Below are 22,922 nucleotides of genomic sequence, written 5' to 3'. Positions count from 1 at the left end.
CCTCAACTCCCACTGAGCTTAGTGGACCTCAGCTCAATGGGAGATGGAGGTGCTTGTTACCTTATAGGATTGGCCCATAGCACTTGTCCTTTTCTGTGCCTGAGCGTAAGAACTCAGCAGCCAATTCTAAAACAAATACCAATAGGATGGTTTAGTATGCAGCCCTCACATAGCCTGGGTATGTGTGACCGTTGGTTTAATTACACTTCTATAAAAGTATAAGCTGGGCCCAGCTCTTCAGTGGAGGGATATCTACATAGCTCCACTGACTGTCCTGATTTACACCCGCTGGGGATCTGGCCCTGCTCTCTCCACATAACTGGCTGTGCCAGAATTCCTGATATTAACCAGACATGATAAACAGAATAATAAAGGACAAAAAGTGGTTGATCTCTCTCTAATCAATCATGTAATGTTCTTCTCAGCCAAAGGAAACAATAGGCCACTGTAGGTGCCTGGTAACTTATAGTCAGTGAGACCATTTCAGATTAATAATACCGTACGTTAGTGGTCATGTTTTTGGCCTTTGAAACATCTCTCTTTGTTTCTGTGACATGCCCTTTTTACTTTTTATTATACAGAGTACTGGCTGGGAGGTAGGTAATATTTTAGTTAGTAAAGAACACTAATTGATCAGATGACTCATGCCAATGCTTTGCCCACATGTGCTAGCTGTGGGTATTTCTGTTGCTGTCTGCTGTTTAAACTGAATTCATTAACCAAAGAAATATCAATAAAACGATTGTGGTAGTTGTAGGAAACTCTTTCTAAGAAGCTGTAGGTAGTGCATGGATGCCAGTGTGTTCCACTAATGAGGTTCTTTGGTGAATGAGCCACTGTATCATCACTAGTTTGTTTTTATATTTTGTTTATAATTCTTCTCATCAGCATTGACACAGAATATCATCTCCTCATACCATATTTTCACCCCACCCACAGGGGTCGATTTAAGTGCTTATGCTCAGAGGTGTCAAAAGCGAAATGTGTCATGGTTAAGCAGACATTCGCTCATACTAAAGCCACTTAATCTTGGTAATTAACAAATGCTGAATACTTTTTTTTTAATGCAGATTTTTGGGTGGGAATAAAATAGCTCAATTCTTTTAACGCCAGAGATTTTGTTCTGCTGCTTTAGTTTTAGCAGAGGCCTTCTGCTTGCATTTCTACAATATCCACCACGAGAGACACTCATTTGGATTAAAAATAAACGGTGTCCACTAGATCTCTCACACAGACCAGTTCACTGTGATTTTGATGAATCAGTTCATAGGTCAGTTGCTTGTGTTTGCATTTTTGCTCCTATACATCAACTTCGATGGTCTAAGAAGATTTTTTTAACATTTTGTAAATACACTCCTAGATTATTTTCCTCAGTTCCCAAAAGAGCTTTTCAAGCACTGATATTTGCTTCTGCTTTACTTTAAATCAAGCAACTCAATCTGGTCCACTCTTACTATCAAGATTGTTCAGTACTTTAAGACCCCAATTCAGGAAAGCACGTAAGCACACGCGTTTCTGAGTTGGAGCCTACATAAGAGGTCCTACATATTCTCTATTACACTTAGAGATTTGGCCAGAGATGTATAAACTTCGTGTCTAATTCTGGCTTGTCAAGAATTAAAATTCAATAGTTTACTTGTAATTTCTGATGTAAAAGAACTTGCCTTGTTACTGTGACAAGTCCTAGCAGATGAGGTGACCAAGCAATCCAATGTTTGTATCATAGAATGTAAGTTATGTGTGCTCAATAGCCAATAAGTAATAAAAGCCTGTGAGCATCTATTTTGATCAATCTTCATGATGCTAAATCGACCCCTGAAGTATCCCCTTGTCATTGGTTATGATTTTAACATCATTCAGTCTTGTTTTATTGCATGGTAAAACACACCCATGGTTTATGTTCTCGTCTACTTTGTGCACTTTCGTTGCCACCTTTTGCTGAGCTTTTTGCTTCGTAGCCTTCACATTTGTTGCATGTTTTTCTTTTTCCTTATTTTTAAAAATATTTTAATTGATGCGCACCTCTTTTTTATTTATTTATTTGCTGCCAATTGCTGCTTATTTGTTTTTTGGAATTTCCCTAATTAAAATACTTTCTGTTTTCTCCTCTATCGCCCTGGTTGCTGACCCTACTCCCCACTTTTACTATTGTCTGTTGTGGTAAGTTCCTACTTTGTGGATTTTTTCTTTTTTTTTTTTTTTTTTACTCTGTGGAGACCTCAATAATTTCATTTACCAAAGAGCAATGCCAACTAAAAGATCCAGGGAACGCAGTATTGCCAACTCAAGTGTTCATGAGTCAGATCTCAAAACATTCATGAGATGTTGCTTAAAAATCATGAGTTTTTTAATAATTTTATTTACCTTCTGGTTTTTGAGCTGTTAGGATTCACTTTTTCATGCTTTTCACTGCAACCAGGTGGGTTTAAAAACAAAGCCAGTGGAGATTCTTACTGAATCACAAGACTCCAAGAGCTGGTGCTTTGGTGGTTTTAAGAAAACCACCAACCACTGAAAGACTTTAAGAGTTGGCAAGACTGTCTAAAGACTTTGTATGTTGGATTAAAATCAGCAAGAAAATTTAAAACACCATAACAGAGAGATTTGGGGTTATCAACTCCCCCTCTAACATGTATGAAGGTGTTATTTTTGCTCATACCTATTTTGGGCCAGTTCTGCCTGCATTTATACCCAGGCTACCCTGTTGTCAATAAATGGCCCCCCGCTGTGTCTAATTTCTCAGCCCTTTAATAAGGTCAGTCTAGTTGGCAAAGCTTTTGGTGTGTGTGCAAGAGATAACTTTAAACCTTTATTCCCAGCGATTTTGAAAGGTATTTACCATGCATAATAACAATCATGAACCCTTCATAAATCATGGTGGCTGTTATCTGCTCTGCCAGTTCTGTAATGGCTACTCAGTGTTCACCTTCATTCTCGTCTCCTCCCAAAGACCTATTATTTTTCTTGAAATAATAGGCGAGAAAATGCTTTGTTAATAATTTCTCCCTCATAACTGCATTTTTAGCTCTCTTCAGAAACAATGTAATAGTTTTAAATGACTTGTTTTGTTTTCAGTCCTATGTTTACAGGCCTTTGGAATTGATTTAATTTCTATGGGAAAATCCTGGCAAAATTAGAGTCACTACATGCTCATAACACAAGACCCTTAAATTATGTTACGTTATCATCTAGCCCAGTGGTTCTCAAACTTTAGCAACCTGAGGACCCCTCATTTTGATGTCAAATTTTTCACGGACCCCCTGTTGCCCCACTCGGCCCCAGACCCCACCCCGCCCCACCTATTCCTGTCACCACTCCACCCCATCCCTCCTCTTCCCCACTTCTTTTGCCCCTTCCCCCAAGTGCACCCCGTCCCCGCTCCTTGCCAGCGTCTCCTGCATGCCGCTGAACAGCTGTTCCCCAGCGTGCAGGAGGCACTGAGAGAGAAGGGGGAGGAAGGGGGAGGAGTTGATCAGTGGGGCCCGTGGACTCCCTGGAGTAGAGGGTCCGCGGACCCCAGTTTGAGAAATGCTGATCTAGCCCATTGCCAACAGATTAGCCGTGGAATTCAATTCTTTGTTTCACTTTTGCTACCGAGGTACATTTGAGTAGCCTTAGACCAGGGATCAGCAACCTTTGGCACGCGGCTGGCCAGGATAAGCCCCCTGGTGGGCTGGGCCAGTTTGTTTACCTGCCGCGACCGCAGGTTCAGCCAATCGCTCGCCGCTCCAGGCCAATGGGGGCAGTGGGAAGCGGCGCGGGCTGAGGGATGTGCTGTCTGCTGCTTCCCGCCACCCCCATTGGCCTGGAGCGGCGAACCGCGGCCAGCGGGAGTCGCAGTCGGCCGAATCTGCGGACATGGCAGGTAAACAAACCGGCCCGCCAAGGGGCTTACCCTGGCAAGCCGCATGCCAAAGGTTGCCGATCTCTGCCCTAGACTGACGTTGTCCTTCAGTCTTGCCCAGTCAACAAACACCTTTGGAGAGCCACCTTTCTCACACTAGACAGTGGAGTTCAAAGAACAACTACCTCCCATTCGTGTCCAGTTTCCTACTTTGTCCTAGGTGGCTGACCTGGGTTGTTTAATGCCATTAGGCAAAAGCTACAATGATTTGAATTGATTAATCCCAAATTTGCATGTAACTGCCTCTGACTCCGCAATCAACCCTTGCCTGACTGGCTCACTTGGCTGCTAGTTATAGTAACTTGAGCAAACACTGGCTTAACACAAGCAAAAGCCCTTCGGTATTTCCCAGCCAGGCTGGAAACTGGGCTTTTCCCAATTCCAGGAGGTTCACTGTTACTAAAAATATGTGAAGGATAAAAATAGCACTTACGCATTTGCCCATACAGATGGGTGTGTGTGCACCCAGCTGTCTGGTTTGCACATGCAGATACTCACTTGTGGCTGCACTGGGGGTAATTAGTTGTTCATGAGTGTTCATAGTCAGCTGGCAGCCAAGCCAGCTCCCTGTCGCTGCACCCCCTACTGGAGCTGAGCAGGGAAAGAGCATCCAGGTGGCGGTAGTGATGGTGGTAGGAAGTAGCAAGTGGCACTGAGGGGAAGGGGACTCAGTACTGGCCCCAGATCTCCCCCAAACCTGGCAACCAACCAGACCATCCCTGGCAGATTCCAACTTCTACCCCAGCCAGCTGCCCTCAACTTTCCACAATGTCCTGCCCTCAAAAGCCGCCCCACAAACATAGCTGCCCCCAGCTTCTACCTCAAGCTATTCAGCTACCCTTCCCCCCGGCCTTCCCACCAAACCCAGCTTCCTTTAACTACCCCAAAGCTTCTCCCAGCCACCTCCACTTAGATAGCACCCACCTATTCCCCAGACACCTGTCAGCACCCCAACAGTGCTTGGGGTAGAGGTGTATTGACCTTAAGCCAAAGTTTTATAATCATATACAAGGTTTTTGCAAATAGGCACATTTAATGAGCTGATTTGCATATTTTCAAATAATTTGCATGTCATGTCATACACAGAACTGCACAAAGCTTGGCAGCTGTGCATTTCGTTGATGAGAAGAGGGACACAGGCATTAAGGCTGAAATTCAGTGGGATTTGGGCACCTAACTCTCTTATGCGCCTTTGAAAACCCAGATATACATTAAAATGTTTCCTTTGTTTGTCAGTGATCTTGTGCCCACTTAGCAAGGCTGACCTCCCAACAATAAATGGCTTTAAAGCAGATGCAACATATGGCAGCACATTGGAGATCACACGTGGTTAAAGCTGAGGGAACAGCAGATGAAAGGAGGCTTTCAGGAGATGTTTCATTGTTTTTTATCAGGGAAACATGCTTTCTTGTGGTGCTAAGGGGGGATGAAGTTGGTGCTTTAGCATGTTGGGCAGCTCGGCTACAGGGTTCACGTACATGGATCCAGAGTTTGTGCCATAAGCACTCCTACCATGTTATTTAACCCTTAAAGACATCCTGCCCCAGCTGTCCAGGGGCTAAATGTTATTGAAACCACCCCCCCTCTTTTAAGACATTTTAATGATGTAGCTTGTGCCTGAAGTGGGCGCTTATGGAAGGGAGAAAAACAGTTTGTCCACATAGGCAGACCACCCCCACCAGAGGAGCTTTTTAGCACAAGCTAGTGTCTGAAAATGATTGTTTTGCCTATTGTAGGTGGGCTCAATCCAGAACCAGCGCTAGGCATAAGCAGACTAAGCAATTGCTTAGGTCCCGAGTACCTCAAAGCCCCCCCCCCCTTAATTATTAGTATGTGTTGGGGCGTGGGGGAGATATTCCTGCTTAGGCCCCACCAGGCACTGACACAGGCTCACTCCTTTTTGAAGCACACTACTGAACTGTGGGACTGTCTTTGCTGGAACACAATCCCCCGGTGCAGCAGAGTGACTTGTGTAAACCAAAGCCCCTGGAGCCCAGGAGTGAAAATCTCACAGTCTGCAGCAAGGTGCCATGAAAGCTCCACCCACGCTCCTCAGTTCTGACCTGTAACATCCCTGCTGCTCAGGTCCTGAGTCTTTAACACAGATGCCCCTTGGGCTGGAATGCACCATGTTGCAGGGCAGTTTTTTGATTTGGACTAATAGGATTCCAGAGGCAAAAGGCTAATGCGCTAACCAACGCTGCCAGCCATACCGACGCGGCAGGGATCGTACCTGCTGTTCATATCGTCTCGCTTGGATCATTTTCAGGAGTCAGAGATTCAGCTTAAGTGACTTGGTTTCTGGCTTAAAATACTGTTCATTGTTACAAAAAGCCACTGTGAATGGACTTTACGATAGTGAAGGATGTTGGCACGTGGTCTGAGGCTGTACTAAGCCCCCATCCTGGCTTCAGATTGGGGAGATGGATTTTGCCTTTGCCGTCACTGCCCTGTACATATGTATGTACCTGTACATGTGCACGCACACAACCTGATCACACTGGTTGTATGTGGATTTAGTAAATTGCAATATTTTGCAATGGTGAACAGCCAACATTTTCTTTTCCTACTTGTGGATATTTGCATAGCAACATAAATGTGCCTAGTGCTTAACAAAGTATCTATGACAATGTCCATGCCCCAAGAATTTACAATCTAAGGGCCCGATCCTGCAAGCACTTATTACTTGGCATAGTGCTTCATGCCATTGAAATCATTAGCCACCATTTCTCCCCCAAGATTAAGGCTTATTTGCTCCACTCCAACAACCCAAAGCAGCCCTAAAGCAGGAAAAGCTGGCCATGTGAGAATTCTCTCTATTTTAGGGGAATCCTTGGTTGGTGTCGGCATGGTCTGGGGAATAAGGGTATGGCCAGGATACCCCATGATCCCTCTGAACCCTTGCTGTGACCCAGGAGGCTGCTGGGACTTACACACAATAGAGCAGCCTGAAGGCTGCTCCAACTTGTGCCAGGGACGGTACAGCCCCAAGATCAGGAGATCACAGAGGTGGCTTAAAGCCATTTTTGTCTTCTTTCCTATTGGGACAGCCTCTCAGAGGGAATAGCATGCAGGTGGTTGAGCCGTGGATTTTGAAAGATCCGTGGGTTTTGATTTTTTCCTGTTGTGAGGTGGGCGCATAGAAATGCATCCTGGAAGGACTTTCACATTTTATTTTAAGCAACCATTGCTTTGGTAGTAGTATATATTTTTTTAAATAATATATCACACTGGTGAAGCCAATATCCCTTTTTATCAGGCCCAAACCCCTTCATTCTGACACTGAACCCAGCTAGTTTTAGAAATGAATTTGTGGGGAACTGAGCGCAGTTGGAGCTAAGGACACTGTGCACCTCATTGGAATGGCTCAGCATCTCAGACGATCAGGACCAATCCTGCACAGAACTGAGCACTTCTTGGAAGGTGGGATGTGCCCTCCACTCCCACTGAGCTCAGTGACTTTCAGGAGATGCTCATTAGAATTGCCATCGGTGGAGACTTGTAGGAACTTTTAAAAATGGATTTGGAATATGGCTTTGTACCATTAAGGCTAAAAGGATGCAGGGCTTGCCTCTCAACCTGCCTAGGCCCAAATAGGAGAGATACATGACCCAATCCTACCAGTGCAAATCCATAGCAAAAATCCCCCTTATTTCCAGGAGAGCAGGATCAGGCCTGTAACGTGGGACAAAGACCCAAAAAGGAAGGCAGCATGGTCTAGTGAATAGGGAAGAGCTCTAGGAATTATGAGACCCGAAGTGTGTTCCTCATTCGCTGTGGGCCTGATCCTGTGCTCATCAGCACAGTGGCAAAATTCCCACTGACATGTAGGTAGTACAGGATCAGGCTCCGCGTCACATTGGGGGAGACACTGAATAGCTCCGTGTTTCAGTTCCCCAGCTGCATAATGAACATCATAATTCTGTGTAAAGCTTTGAGATCCTGTGGTGAAAGGTGCTGAGTACAGGCCAGCATTGCTATTCAAATGATGGAAAGAGGAAACCAGATAGCACAGTGAGCTGGAAATGAGGAGGCATTTTCTTTAGCATAGATAACATTGTCCATTGCCTGGGTTTCATGGGTCAGTCTGATAAGTTAGAGTAAAGGACACCAAGACTGAGTGGGATAGGAGGAGGTATGGGTCTGAAATAAGGGGTAGCTGAGAGATACAGAGGAAGTCCTGGTTAATAGTCCCCAAATGTAGCATCCAATACTTCGATTAAAATACCTTCATCCATTAGGGCACTGATCCAGCGGCGCATTTAAGCACATGTGTGAAGCCGGGCCCAGTGTGATTCCTCAATGGCTTAAAGTTACACCCTGTCCTTGGCTGAAGTGGGGCCTCAGTGTTTTTCTCTAGTAACTTCCCTGTAACAAGACCAGCACGTGACCCATCCAAAACAAACCTGAGGCTTTTTTTTCAGCCAGGGGCACCTCACGCATCTGCTGTGCCATCTTCCAGCTCTTCCTTTCTACTCTGTTCTGGTAATCTAGGGGAGTATGGAAAACTCCTGTTCTTGTGGAAATAGACAAAGCTCCTGCTCTCTGGAAGCTCTCCGCTGTACACCAGATGCAGAGAGCTAGGTAGGCAGGCAGGCAGGTATGCCCTGTCCAGGGGAAAGGCACCTCTGCTGCACAAGGAACCAATAAAACCACTTCCTGCTATGAGCATAGGGACCTGAGAATTCCAGGTGCTGCAGCTCCTTGCACTGAAGGGCTCATCAGCCACAACTCCCAAGGGCGTTCGGTTGGGCTGGTGGGGGGTGATGCTTTGCGAATGGTATTTCCACCCCTTCTAATTTGCCTGCTTTTTGTTCTCTCCACCCACCAAGGCAGAGGGGATAATGTGGCTCGCAAACAATTATGTGTTTTCATTACAAAGAAATATAGTCATTGAAATGAAGGGAATGCACCCAAACTACAATTTTATTACAATATTTAAAAGCAGTAAGGAAAACTCCCATCAGATATCTGAATGCTTTCCTCTGACTGGTCATTTTTCATGGATCAGATTCTTTTTATCTTATCAGTTTTGTATCCTTCCTGCCGTCCAGACTATTTTCACCATCACCACAAAAGATCAACTTACTGCAGCAATTGTTCTGCACCTAACCTAAAAAGTAGTCAAATGTCACCAAAAATGCCTTGCGGCATTACCCCACCGCAAAATAGTAAATACAAATCCCACGCTCTGGGCTGGACATGTAGAGGTGCCATTTGACACCGAAACACTAAGATTGAGAGAGAGAATGCATTCTGTTCTGCCGCACACTTTCCCATGAGAGTAAAGGTGAACATGTTCTAAAAAGCACGTCTAGTTTCTGCATGCAACGTGATGAGTTGTTTTGATCCTTAACAAAATCAGAGGTGTGATTTTTTTTTAAAAAAAATATGTTTCTTCCGATCTTTCAGTCTCACTTTTTAAAAATTTGACTTTTCTGACAAAAACCCGTGTGTTTCACTTTAATTGTCATGGCTATTCCATTCTGTAGGCCAAATTCACCACTGGCTTAAATGGGAGCAAGGGCCTGGAAGCCAATGGAATTGCATCTGCTTCCACTCGGAGTGACTTTGGCCCTGTAGTTTACCCTAGGAGAATGAAAGTGCTTCTGTCAATGCAATGTTTAAAAAATAAATAAAACACCTTTTAAATTTTGGATTATTTTTAAATCACAGTATAAGTGGATCTTGACTTAGGCCCTGATCCTGCAGTTAGTTGTGCATGAACAGATGGCTCTGACTTGGAGCCGCTTAGACTTTAATGGGCTGTATAGACACGTAGCAGTCTGCTTGCTTGTTCACTACAAATTGCAGGATAAGGACCCTAGCATGATTTCCCTTAAACCTAGGGCCAGCTAATCAGCTGATGTACGTCTACACAGCTTCACTGAGTTCAGTGGAGCTCAGGATCTTGCAGTGAGTTCTGCCTGAGGGATGGCTGCACTCCTAAATCAATAGGGGTCCTCCCAGGAGGGAACTCATTGCAGGATCAGGCTATTCATTATCTCCAATAACTTTGATTTGATACTAGTTTTGAGTTTATCTTCAGTGTGGTGTTTGCTGTAACTTGAATTTCATGTTGATTAGCCCAGGTACCTCTATCCCCTCCACCCACCCTCCTCCCAAAGCAAATGGCAGTTCAAAGTCAAGAGCAAATTTTTTGCAAACACTCAAGTTTACAACATATGTGAACGAGTCTTTATACTGAAGTGCTTTTTGTCTCTCCAAATGTAGGATGGAAAGCGGATGTTTGGTACATACTTCCGGGTTGGTTTTTACGGGACTAAATTTGGAGACTTGGATGAACAAGAGTTTGTGTACAAGGAGCCTGCGATAACAAAGCTAGCCGAAATTTCCCATAGACTAGAGGTGAGATTGTTGTGATAGACCTGAAATTCTCTCTGTAAATTGCAGTTGAGCTGCTCAAGCCTTAAAAGCTGGATTGTTATCATGAAACGTAGGTAGTAGCTGAAACAACAATCACTAGGCAAAGGCAGTGGGTGAGATTTTGTGCTGTGCTGCTTGGAGCCTGATTCTAGGCTGCTCTAGGGACCAGAACAGCCTCCTGCATAACATAAGCTGCTCTAAGTTACCCCAGCCCTCCCAGAGCGCTGCTCAGTGACTCAGCTGCTAAGAACGGTTCTAGCATGCAATGCCCCCATCACATCTCCCTCCCACCACTAACCCCACTCTCTACTCAGAGGGGCCCACATGGCCTCCCTGCGTTTCCCCTCAGAAACAATAATTTGACTTACTCAGTCCTGTAGCTAGAGGCCAAGACTTGATACATCACTTCCATGTTCTTGGTGTATTATACTGTGTATTCATCCTTGTCAGTGCAGCTGGCCCTCGCTAATACGGTTATTACAGTCACTCCTCTCGATCCTGCTCAAATTTGTTCTTTTTCTGCATTAACATTTCCCCCTTTCTCTTAATATTTCATTCCGGGATCTCACCTGACTGCACCGCGCAGCCCTTCTGTTTCATTGCTCCACCAAAACCAGGTGGTGTTTATCTTTTCCCCCTTAGTGAGACTGCATAAAGGAGATATTAGTTTGGCTTGTAGGCTGTAAAGAGATAAGCCTCCCTTCTCCCTTCCCTACCTCCCTCCCAAAAAATCAGGCCCCCAAAAAATCAGGCCCCTTTTAGGTGTTTCAGGTTGGGTGCCCAAAAAAATGAGGCACCTAAAATAACTGGAAAATGTAGCCTGTAAAGTTTGTTTCACTTATCGGTGTACCTTCCCTGACCAAATGGAGGCAAGTATAGGGCCAGATTCTGATCTCAGTTACCCTGCTGATGTAACTCAATTGAAATTAATGGAGCTGCTCCAAATTTAAAATTGTGTAACTGAGGTTAGAATCTGGATATTCAAATTCCCCCACCCCACATCTAATTTATTCAAACCAGCAAATTCCAGTCCTGTTGCACCATCTGCTTTTCAAAAAGATCGTGTTGTGCCCAATGTTCAGCCTTGTGACAGATTCACAAGGAGGCCAGATGACTTGTCAGCATATGAGATTGGAAGGACTTAGAGCCATCCTGGCTTCTAATTTTTGTGCTGTAACCCCTAGAACCGAACTGATTAATTCTCCAAGTTCAGCAGATTAAATTCAGCCCAGGCACAGCTTGAATTGAAGGCAATTGGAGTTGCGCCTGTGCTGAATTTGGCCTGATCTCTCCAATCCTCTTGCGGTGGTTACAGAAATAGGTGTTGTCTTTCAACGCAGTGTTCTCCATTTCAGGGATTTTACGGCGAGCGATTTGGTGAAGATGTGGTTGAAGTGATTAAGGACTCTAACCCTGTAGACAAATGCAAACTAGATCCTAACAAGGTAAGAATGCAACGTACAACTGTCAAGTTTAAGCCATTTCTAAGTACTTAAAGCACAAAGGGAAAAATCCTGGGCTGGATACTGCCTCTTCTGCAATGAAATTCCTTGGAGAGGGCTGACAGATGGCAAACCCGTGAAGATCCCCATGTGGAGATTCCACACTCACCACTGTTCCCACAGAAGAACACAGAATAGATTGCAGGACATGCTCCTTGGCCCTGTGGATCCTGGGGAGGTCAGTGGGAAGTCAGGGCCTTCTGAAATCCCCACTGCAAAGAGAGCTCCGTGAAAAAGATAATACAGCTTCATGCTGCATTATCTGTTCCTCCTCATCTCTGCTGTATGCAGGGAGTGGTGTAATATTCATTGCCCCCATCTTCGAGCACCTGACTTGCCCTCTCCTTCCTCCAGGGTCCTGGACCAGCAGAGAGGTGCCATAGGGAAGTGGGGAATAGTGCTGCAGATGAGCACAGACGAGAAGGAGACCCACACATATTGGGGGAGGGCTGCTTTTCCCCCTCCCCACAAGCTGCTGAGCATGCCCAGTTCTCACAGAAGCCAAGGGGAGCTTTGTTTGAGTAAGGACAGAGTAAAAAGTGAGTTAGGGCTACTGGAGGTACCCCAAAGGGAGGAGAGTGACAAATAGTCCTGTTTCTTAAAGGTGAGGGTGGTTATTGTGCAGCTAAATGGAAGGAAGCAGAATTTATCTCCTTGCACTCTGGCTTCCCTCTGCATTGTGTTTTGTTATCTGAAAACTTGTTTTCCCTATTCCAGGCCTACATTCAAATAACCTATGTGGAGCCCTACTTTGACACATACGAGATGAAGGACAGGATAACCTATTTTGACAAAAACTACAACCTGCGGCGTTTCATGTACTGCACGCCCTTCACCCTGGACGGACGTGCTCATGGGGAGCTGCATGAACAGTTCAAGCGGAAGACAATCTTGACGACCTCCCATGCTTTTCCTTACATTAAAACCAGAATAAATGTCAGTCACAAAGAAGAGGTGAGACCTGTGCATTGGGTATATTATGAATCCCAAACAGTGTCGCGTGGTGGGGGTGGGGGGTGCCTTGTAGTGCCACAACAAAAAGTCTAATAAGCTGTGTTGAAATAAGCTTATCAGCCTCTCTTGCATTTGCTGAGACTCGTGCATAGTGAGCTCTGTAAAGCAGGCCAGGCTGCTACAGATAAAGATGAGCAATGGTTAGTTATTTGCTTTATTAAAACATTACAAAGAGGTTCTTACTGGAACAATTTGCAGGGGATAAAGAATGAAACTTTAGCCCATTGGATGTCAAATTCACTCATTCCAACTAGCGGTTTATCTGTGTTATGGGCATTTGCGTGCTCCAGAAAGCACTGCTGCATGTATTGAATCAAATAAAGAAGAAGGGATTGTCCTTCAAAACCAGAGGCTTTGTGGTGTCATCCCAAACGACAAAGCCAGTTCCTACAAGTTTAACAGTTGTGGTTACATCATTCCGCTGAGGAGGCCAGACTCAGCTGTGTCTGTTCCTTGTGAGTATTTCAGTACCGGACCTTAGTCTATCTGAGGCCATGTCTATACACAAACTTAAACCAGTGGAAACTCCTACGTGAAACACTCTTTATTTTAGTTTATTTTGTTTTAGCTTAAACCTGTTTCTAATCAATTTAAACTAAACCAAGATACGTGTGTCCACATAGCCGTTTGAACTGGTTTAAAATCACCCCTGAAGTTGAATTTGTACATGTCTGTGTATGTAGACAAGCTCTGAGTCTGCCATGTAGTAGCATGAGTTATATCTCTGCCATTTTGCTCGAGGAACATGTGCTCTACCTCTGCAATTACACTGGGTCCCTCCCTCACTTCAGAAGCCTGCCACTAATAGAAAGAATTGTCCCCAACATAATTTAAGCCAAGGTTTTCCACTACAGGAACCTACAGCCAGGGTCCTAAATGCATATTTAGGTACCTGAATAAGGCTGTAATCCTGCAACTTCTTGCATGTGGGTTGATTGAACACAATGGGGTGCAACGGGCACAAGGGACCTAATTTTTAAAAGCTCTAAGCACCCAACTGCAAAAGCACTTCTGAATATCCAGTCACTTATTTAGGACCCTAAATGAAGGCTCAGAGGTGGGATCTGCAAAAGCACCAACATGATTTCAGAACACCAGTTCTATTAACTTCTAATGGGATTTAGGCTCCCAAGTCACATAGGTGCTTTTTGAGAATCCCACCCTGGGAGCCTAGTTTTAGGTGCCTTTTTTCGAAAATCTTGGCCATAATAAAAAAAAAAAAAATACAGTCCACATATTTCTGGCTAATGTTTGCCTCTGTAGATAATTTTGACACCCATTGAAGTTGCCATAGAGGACATGCAGAAAAAAACACAGGAATTAGCTTTTGCAACTCATCAAGATCCAGCAGACCCAAAGATGCTCCAAATGGTGCTGCAGGGTTCAGTAGGTACAACGGTAAATCAGGTGAGAATCATTTTATCATGCTTTAAACACGCTCAGATATTGCATATCACTCAGTTGGATGTTCAAGCTTGGTGGAGGCTTAAAGTTGTGTCAGTGAAAACTGCTTTTGTCTGGATTTTTTTCGTTTAATTTTAAAAATGTGCAAAGTCACTTTAGAAACATACTTCACAGCTAATAGCACAATTAAAGTACCAACAAATGAGAGGCAGCATTGTGATCCCGGCAAATTGCCACTGTAGCCTTTTGTGTTGCAAAGACTGGACACCTTTGGCATTAGGGATAGTCTAGCAAGGGAGAAGTGAAAATCCAGAGAGGTTATCAAGAGATTTTACTCTCTCTATTGTTGAGGGAACACAGCAGTAAAGTACCTCAGCAACAGAAAGTCAATTATGAGTGGAAAATAGTTGCAGCACCCTGAATTAAAACCAAGTATACCATAGAATGGGGGAACTTCTAATATAATTGCTGCCAGAGAAATTTTTCTCCTGTCCAAATGCTTTAGGTCAGTGTTTCCCAAACTTGGGATGCCGCTTGTGTAGGGAAAGCCCCTGGCGGGCCAGGACGGTTTGTTTACCTGCTACGCCCGCAGGTCTGGCTGATCGTGGCTCCCACTGGCCGCGGTTCACCGCTCGAGGCCAATGGGAGCTGCTGGAAGCGGCGCAGGCCGAGGGACGTACTGGCCACTGCTTCCCGCAGCCCCCATTGGCCTGGAGCAGCGAACCGCGGCCAGTGGGAGCCACGATCAGCCAGACCTGTGGGCGCGGCAGGTAAACAAACTGGCCAGGCCTGCCAGGGGCTTTCCCTACACAAGCAACAACCCAAGTTTGGGAAACACTGCTCTAGGTAATAGCAAATATAATTGAATGATGCTGCTGGAACCCCAGCTTTTTGTATGTTTCTGTGAGGTGGTAAATAATAGTTTACAGTACCTCACTCTAAATGATGGATTTGGTGAATATCCTTTCCTCTGCAGTAAGATTACAGCCCAAACTACAGATGCAAGATTGATTTTCTGTTGATTCTTGACTAGCTACTATCAGCGATTTTATGATTTGAGTGGCAATCGTTGAAAGTGTGGTTCTGATCAATACAGTGACTAAGTGAAACTGGCCCATCTTAGTCAGCTGACCTGCTGCTTGTTGTTATCCAGAATCATATCTGCTTGCTTTTTTGATTAAAAATAAGTATTGCTACTTCTCACTCTGGTTAGCCCTGCAGAGCTACCAAAGCTAAGAGTGAGTGAGGTGGTTTGTATTTTGGTTTCTGCAATATCAATGGAATTGAAAGTAATGCAATTGCACAGGTAGAAGATGAGGGAAGATTTTTGCCTGCAGAATCTTTACTACTGCACAAGCCAGAAACATTATAACTTGAATTTCAGACCCTACGTTCATTTTGCAGGGCTGGCAAACAACTACTATACTGGTTCAGTTTTCAGTGTTAAATATCTGTTTACTTGACAACTGAGCACATTTGATTTAGAAGCCATTGAGAAAGAATAAATGTGGAATCTCATGTATTTTACAGTCACTTTCCAAAAGGAGACCCACGCTTAAAGATTATCTTGAGAATAACAGACATTTTCACTTGTCACAATAGTTGGTGATTTACTCTGGACTTAGAAGACACAATTCACCAAGAAATACCCTCTTAAGGGAATGTTGCATTTTATGAAAGTTTCTATATGTAAGAAATTTCTCCAATGGCTATGACAGGAGTGCAGAGACACTTACTATTTTCTCTTCTACTCCTAAAGGGACCATTAGAAGTTGCACAGGTTTTCTTGTCTGAAATACCCAATGATCCAAAGCTCTTCAGACACCATAACAAACTACGACTCTGTTTCAAAGACTTCACAAAAAGGTAGAGTATTGGCTTCAAACTCTTTTTCCAAGAACATTTATTTTCAGTGCATTAAACAGAAATTCAGATAGCAGTATAAGGGGGTGTCCAGTGCCTGGTAAAAGAATACACTTGTAATGTAGGAAAAGATACAGTAATCACCATTTGCTCTGTTCGAGGAACAAGTCTGTTTAAAAACTGTGTTTTCTGTTTCCTTGGTGCCATCTGTCTCTGAGAACTACTGTCAAGTGGCCCAAGTCCTTAGGTATGGGTGTGTATGTGAAATGAATTGGTGGTCTCGACAGAGTTCCTTATGGACAGGTGTCCTCATCTCAAAAACCCCACTATCATAATTGGCACTAATGAATATCTTTATTGATAGTGTCAACAGAACAGGCAAACTTGATTTGGCAGGGAGACTGAATTACCCTCTCCAGGTGGGTTTGAAGCATGTTGGCAGAGTTCTCTGAGGGACGTGTGTGCTGCTGCTCTATTTTTCCTTCCTCGTTGATAAATAGAATTGCAGTCTCAATCCGGTACTAAATCTCATCAGCATTTAAACAATTGGTGCAAATAACTGAAATTACAATATTGCCCTCCTCTTCTGAACTAGTAGGTCCAGAAGCAGCCTGGTTATTCATTATGAAATAAAGTGGCATTGATATTATCAATTCCTTTTTAGACACGTTGTTTAATTTACATCGTTCAAAATACTAGAGTTCACAGTGAACATTTAATAGTCTGCTGCTTGATAATCTTTTCCTAGGGCTGGCAGTGAAAACATCCATCTTTAAACCCCCTTGGGCTGAAAATGGCTGTGGAGATAAGCTTTCCATTCCTCCTCACAGAGGAGAAATGTTATAGGAGAACAAATTAAATTTAAAAATGAATCACAACTCTATGAATAAAATGGAAATTGGAAATATGACTCACTATCCTCTCCCCAAGGAAACCAACCAGATAAACTGAGTCCTTATTATTACCCAGAAGACAAGATGGAGGATATTAAGTGTCAAGCCAGGAGAACTGTATTAAATGCTCTCATACTAATAAATTAACAGGCATCCCCTGTTGTCTGCCAGAGTTTTACAAAATTTTGTTTTCTAGGTGTGAAGATGCATTACGCAAAAACAAAAGCCTGATAGGTCCAGACCAAAAGGAATATCAGCGGGAGCTTGAAAGGAACTATCACCGGCTCAAGGAAGCGCTCCAGCCCTTGATAAATAGAAAGATCCCGCAGTTATACAAGGCAGTTTTGCCTGTCGCTTGCCACAGGTGGATGTTAATTTTACTCTATTTTAACCTAACTCGGGTAATGTTGAAAAACAAAAACTCAGCTGGAATGATATGGCATAAAGAGGACATAGGAATGGGAACAGGAGACTCCCCTGGGAGTGTTTAAAACCACTTTCCTTACCATAGATCTTTTAAGAGGAAATGCAGGTGGGTCCATCCCCATCCCCATATCTCTTGCACTGCAGGATGCATTGGTTGGCCAGTTTGCATTTGCAGATTTTTCTGGTATGGCCCCCTTTTCCTCATTCCATTAGGATGCTCCTTCCTCCTAACAGGTTCAAGACCACTCCTCCTCCAAGTCCAGTCAGTTCTGTACCTAAAATTGCAGGGAGTGAAGCCCAATGATCCCTGGAGGGGTAGCTAAAGAACCCCTGGGGTGAGTATCCTAGCGGATGCACAGTATGGATTGTAGAGCTTCGTGTTAAAAAGCCAGTGAATGTTGTCCATGTTGGGAGACTAACCATTTCCATTCCCCTGCAATGGATTTTAACATAAAATCATTAATTATTTTATCAACCAGGTCAGGAGCCATTTGTGCTATTAGTGTTATGATACCAGTGTTATGAGAGCTGATTTTAACAAGTGCACATATCATGATGGAGCAAGTGGAATTTGCATGCTGTTCCCACCCAAAACTACTCCAACCCCTTACAAATGATGGGCCTCAATCTACAATCCTGAAAACAAGATAGTGGTTAAGTGTCTCCTGTTACACGTTCCTTGCTTACTGAAGAAGTGGCAGGCTTGGCAATTCCTGAAATTAGCCTTCTCTTTATCCCTAATTGCCATTCGTATGTCTTCTATGGCTCTTAGGACTGGGAGCATACGAGTGACATTATAATTCATGCAGTGATCCAGTAACAAGTTAGGGTGAAATAGTGCAAAACTGTGCTAAGGACTGATACTTAATATGTCCTAATGTCCAACCAGTCTGTTTTTTAAATATACATCACTGAAGCATAGGAGAAGAAGCCTAACCTATTAAATGCAAGTAGCAAGCGAGCTACAGTTCCTTTCATTGTATGAACATTATTACTGTTCTGTTTGTGTGTGGTCTTCAAAACAACTCTTGCTACATGCAACTGCTTCAGAAGAATATAGCCCTCATCCTAAAGTGTCCTGTTTGCGTAGCCGTTGTTCAGCAGTGGAGAGCAACAGGAAAAACAAACAGAGAAGAACTCTGTCCAACTAGAATTCAGCAAAAAATCCACAATGAATAACTGACAGATTTAGTGTATTTTTCTACTAATTGATGGCAATTTCCTCCAGTTTCATCAATTGTCAAATTTTTTCTTGCTCTCAACTCTGCGGATGGCTCATGAACTATTCTCTGAGTATTCTTTATTTGAGCTATTTTTAGTTTGTTGTTGGTTGATTAGGTAAGTTGCATATTTTGGTTTCTGTTCTGTTCCCTGGCTGGATGATCTCATGAGACCTTCTGCCACAACTACTCATGCATATGAATTTCAGATTTGGTTTTCTCACATGAAGTTTAGAAATGTTTTGTGAGTGAAATTTCCCATAGGACTTAAGAGGTGCCCAGGCCTTGTGCTGTCCCTCTGAATTTCATCATCTGTGAATATTCATGTCAATAAAACACAATCACTCCAATGTTCTCAAAATGCAAACCCAAATTAGCAAACAAATTGTAAAAATTCAAGTCAATTTTTGCAGTGAGCAAACATAGAAATCATGTACAGAAAAGCACTGTTCATCTTAATGGAGAGCATGGACTTTTTAATTCACAATGGAAAATATAAGCTTATTGTCTTGTTTTTTTCTTTTCCCTCCCCTCAGAGACTCCTTCAGCAGAATGAGCCTTCGCAAAATGGACATCTAAACAAGTTTTCAAAAATGCACTTAATATTAAGGTATTGAAAAGAGCAAGCCATGTTATCAACGTTGGGAATCAAAGAAGTTTTATTGAGAAATAAAACTTGGACTTCATCCTGGACACCATACATACACATGTTTTACTTACTTACATTGAAGTGTTAAGCGGCCAAAAATTATTCTGAATTGTCAAATGTAGACTTATTGATGTTTAAAAAAAAATCATGGCAGTGGTATGCAAAGTACTGGTGATATGCTGTAAACTTACCTGTTTTTAAGGCATTTTTATGACTCAAAGGTACACTAAATGCATTTACCATTATTTATAGCATTACCTAATGTTAAATTTATTTCCTTTTTAGTTCATATATTTAATTTATATTAGGAGCATTGCAGATGCATTTTTGAACAGTTTTTAATGTAGTGCTGGTTATTTCAGTGGTACTATTAAATATGTGAATGTTTACATTTTAATTCACTATGTGTTGGACTTCAGAGTTCATCACCCTTGAGGACAAAGCTAGAAAGAAAGGTAAGTCTTAAGACAACACTTCTTAAATGAGTGCAGTGACCATATCATCTCTAACTTGGTTTTGTATCTTTGATGGGGACTGCGGCAAGGAAAAATGACTTTACATATCCTCCTAAGATAATGACTTTTGTTGTACATAGGAATGTGCTACCACTTACTCTAACCTTTTCTTCTGTATTGGTAAAGTAGATGTATTGCTACAGTCTTGTTTACGCTGTAATTTCTACTAAACCAGGAAACCCAGTTACAGCACAGTAGTCCCCTCATGTGTATAGTTGAGTCTTGCAGGCTTGCGGTAAAACTACTTTTTATTGTCATCTTTTTATTATAATTTTCTATAAAAACACGTCTTGGAAGAAAATGACATCAACATTTAAATAAGTTAAAATAAAATATACATACATAATTGCCACTGGTGCTTAGTAGAAATTACAGTTTACATTTTATTACATACAAGAAAACTACATTTTAAATAAAGTTCTTTAAGTTGCTAAGTCATGCACCTGAAAGTTAGGAAACCCCAGATTTATGGTTGCCTTGCAACCTTAATTCTGACGCTTTACATTTCCAACCTATGCACTTAGAGAGGGGTCCTCTAAAAATAATGATATATGATAGTATAACTAAATCATACTGCATATGCATAAGGGGGCACATTAAGGTTGCTTGTGCAACTATAAATCCTGTCTCCTCATTTTTGAGTGCTGGATTTTGAAATCTAAATAACTTTCTTTTAACATAGTTTTATTGTATGTACTTTGCAATGCCTTTTTTTTTTCCTTAAGGTAAAAATTGAACAGCATTTCTCTTTAAAAGATTACTTTGGTAGCCAAAATTTTCCTGAAGAACACAAGTTATACAGAAGTAATGACTTGTTAACAGTTTATATCTCAGCTAGATCTGAATGGAATTTTGTGGCCAAAGAAAATGCATTTCGGTAGCCTAGGGGGTTTTCTCCAAGCCAATTTCAGAGGCCTGCAGCAAAAAATGGAAATTGGAGAACTTTTGTAGCAGAAAGGTTGCAAGATCCTTTTATAATGGAAAATGTTAGGCAACTTAAATAGAAAGGTCACTGTAGCTCCCCCACATTGAAGGGATATTTAAGAATCAAGAAGGAAAGCCCCAAAATAATTAACTCATTACATACAATGTTCTGTTGTACTTTCACCTCTGAATGGACAATGTCCATTCTTAAATCTTAAACCTTAAACCCACTGTAATCAGTGGAAAGACTCCCACTGACTACAACGGGTGTAAGACCAGGATGGAGAGCTTATCCCAGATTCACACAGTTTTTATATTTATATGATTAGATGATTTAATATTTAGATGATTAATCTAAACATTGTGATGGAGAGTTACCTTATGTATCATTTTGTAAAGTTAAATAGTCATTCTGACCTATTTGTTTTCAGTTGCAGAGAAACAATAGTCTGAGTAATTTGAGACTGAATTTGTTCAACTATTGCAAATTGACATTTCAGGAATGGTAGAAATGGCTTTAGGCAAGTTAGCATCTGATAGATCTGTTCCCATTCTTAGTTCCGAACTTGTGCCAGAGGATATTTTTCATTCACAGTCAGTATTCAGTAGGAGCATGTAAAATGCTTGATTGTTTATAAATGAAGATGTTTCGCTACAGCTGTTGCATGTAATTATGGAAGAGAGCTGGATCTAGCATTGGTTATACTGTCGTCTTTGTTCCATGGAAAATTATTGTTTCAATATCCTGTTGTGGCTGCAATTGATTGAAGGACTTATACTAAGGAAACAATCTTTCAGGGCTCTAATCCCTTTATGGGCCAAAATTTTAAAAAATGTATTTTCATTTGCAGGCTGGAATTGAGCAAGCCCTACACTAGGTGTGGTAGGATTGTGTGGTAGAATGTTTTATATTTAGGGCTTTTTGATTGTGCCAGTTTTGCAGGGTAGGACTATACTCAGATTGGACAATTCTTGTTTTAGACCAAATAATTCAAGTCACTTTCTGTTGATACCTACTGTGGAGAAAGAAGGCATCAAGAGGTATGCAAAGCCAGATTTCTCTCTCTTTTGGAAAAAGAATCTTTATAGCCTTATTGAAATGATAAAGAGCTTATATTAGCATATGTATATTTACCAAGCCACCTTTAAATGTGTTCCTGTAACACTACAGACCTACATCACTCCAAGGCTGAAGCATGTTTATTAATATACTTGTATCCTATTTGCCCTGCACAACTGAGCGATGTTTAAATCATACTAGGGGCCTGGCTTTGCAGCAGCCCTCCCCACCTTGAAGAATATTTTAGTTTTGCAGAAGTTTCAGTAAAGCTTTATCACCCTTTCTTTTGTGACACATAGGCTAACTTATAGTTTTAATTCCTTACACAAGGATAATTTTAAATAGGTGCTGGAAATGAGGGCATACTATAATTCTCTATGGAGAATGTTCCAGACAAGATTTTTTTTTCTATAAAGTTTTCATGTCACCCACTGTCATGACAACAGATATAAATTACTGATCCTATTATGTATGCATCATACCTTTAAGAGCAGACTGGAAAATATGCCCTATGACATCTTCCGCTATAGTCATAATGAAGTGTTCGATAGAAGATGGTTTTCAGCCTAGATTTAATCAGGAAAGGACTTCATTGAACTTCAAAGAATGCAGGATATTTCATATGTTTGAACTGTAAGGGCTGAGTTCTAGTCCTTGTCTTTCCTAATTGATTAATGGACTCCCTCCTCCCCTCAACCGTTGTCAGTGATAGTACCTTGTGAAGTTTTAATCTGTAGGATTATGTGTGATGTAAAATATATATTGTGCTTTTTCCTCAGCTTTGTAAAATGCCAGGCCATAGGGGGTTACAGGATAGAAAATAGTATAGATTCTTTGTTTTAATCCTCCCACTCCAAGTGCCTGTAAATCCTTTAATCTGTGAACAAATACCACTTTTCTGCCCAGAGCTACTGGATTGACTTCTGGCTGGTACCTGCAATGATGTTTCTACATAGAGAACAAACATTCACTTAAAGGTTAGTTTGCCATAACGAGATGTGTGTGTTTCATTAAGCCCAATGCTGCCCTCAGATAGGTACAATTCTTATGAACTCATTGTTGATATCTAGCTAACACCAGTAAGAGCAGAGTAGCATTTATTCTTCTTCGAGTGATTGCTCATGTGTATTCCAATCGGTGTGTGCGCGCACTGCGTGCACA

At 42.2% G+C, this 22,922-nt stretch overlaps 1 protein-coding gene across 4 annotated transcripts in view; it reads left to right on the top strand.

Annotated features, from left to right (window-relative positions):
• Positions 1–22,655, top strand: part of DOCK7 (dedicator of cytokinesis 7) — a 144,806-nt gene extending 122,151 nt beyond the window's left edge. For 2 of the 4 annotated variants that reach the window (XM_045026750.1, XM_045026748.1), the window contains 8 exons: positions 582–596; positions 10,148–10,273; positions 11,647–11,736; positions 12,511–12,747; positions 14,071–14,214; positions 15,971–16,077; positions 17,164–17,331; positions 19,150–22,655. In XM_045026750.1, the coding sequence (XP_044882685.1) occupies positions 582–596; positions 10,148–10,273; positions 11,647–11,736; positions 12,511–12,747; positions 14,071–14,214; positions 15,971–16,077; positions 17,164–17,331; positions 19,150–19,192 (930 nt within the window). In that variant the 3' untranslated portion in view covers positions 19,193–22,655. Of the gene's footprint in view, positions 1–581; positions 597–10,138; positions 10,274–11,646; positions 11,737–12,510; positions 12,748–14,070; positions 14,215–15,970; positions 16,078–17,163; positions 17,332–19,149 lie in introns of all 4 variants that reach the window. The other 2 variants (XM_045026751.1, XM_045026749.1) reach the window with 1 other exon arrangement.
• Positions 22,656–22,922: the final 267 nt, after the last annotated feature.

The sequence above is a fragment of the Mauremys mutica genome, chromosome 8 (assembly GCF_020497125.1).
Source record: "Mauremys mutica isolate MM-2020 ecotype Southern chromosome 8, ASM2049712v1, whole genome shotgun sequence".
Classification (NCBI taxonomy): Eukaryota; Metazoa; Chordata; order Testudines; family Geoemydidae; genus Mauremys; species Mauremys mutica.
The sequence above is the reverse complement of the archived record's forward strand: the minus strand, read 5'-3'. Positions and strand labels throughout refer to the sequence as shown.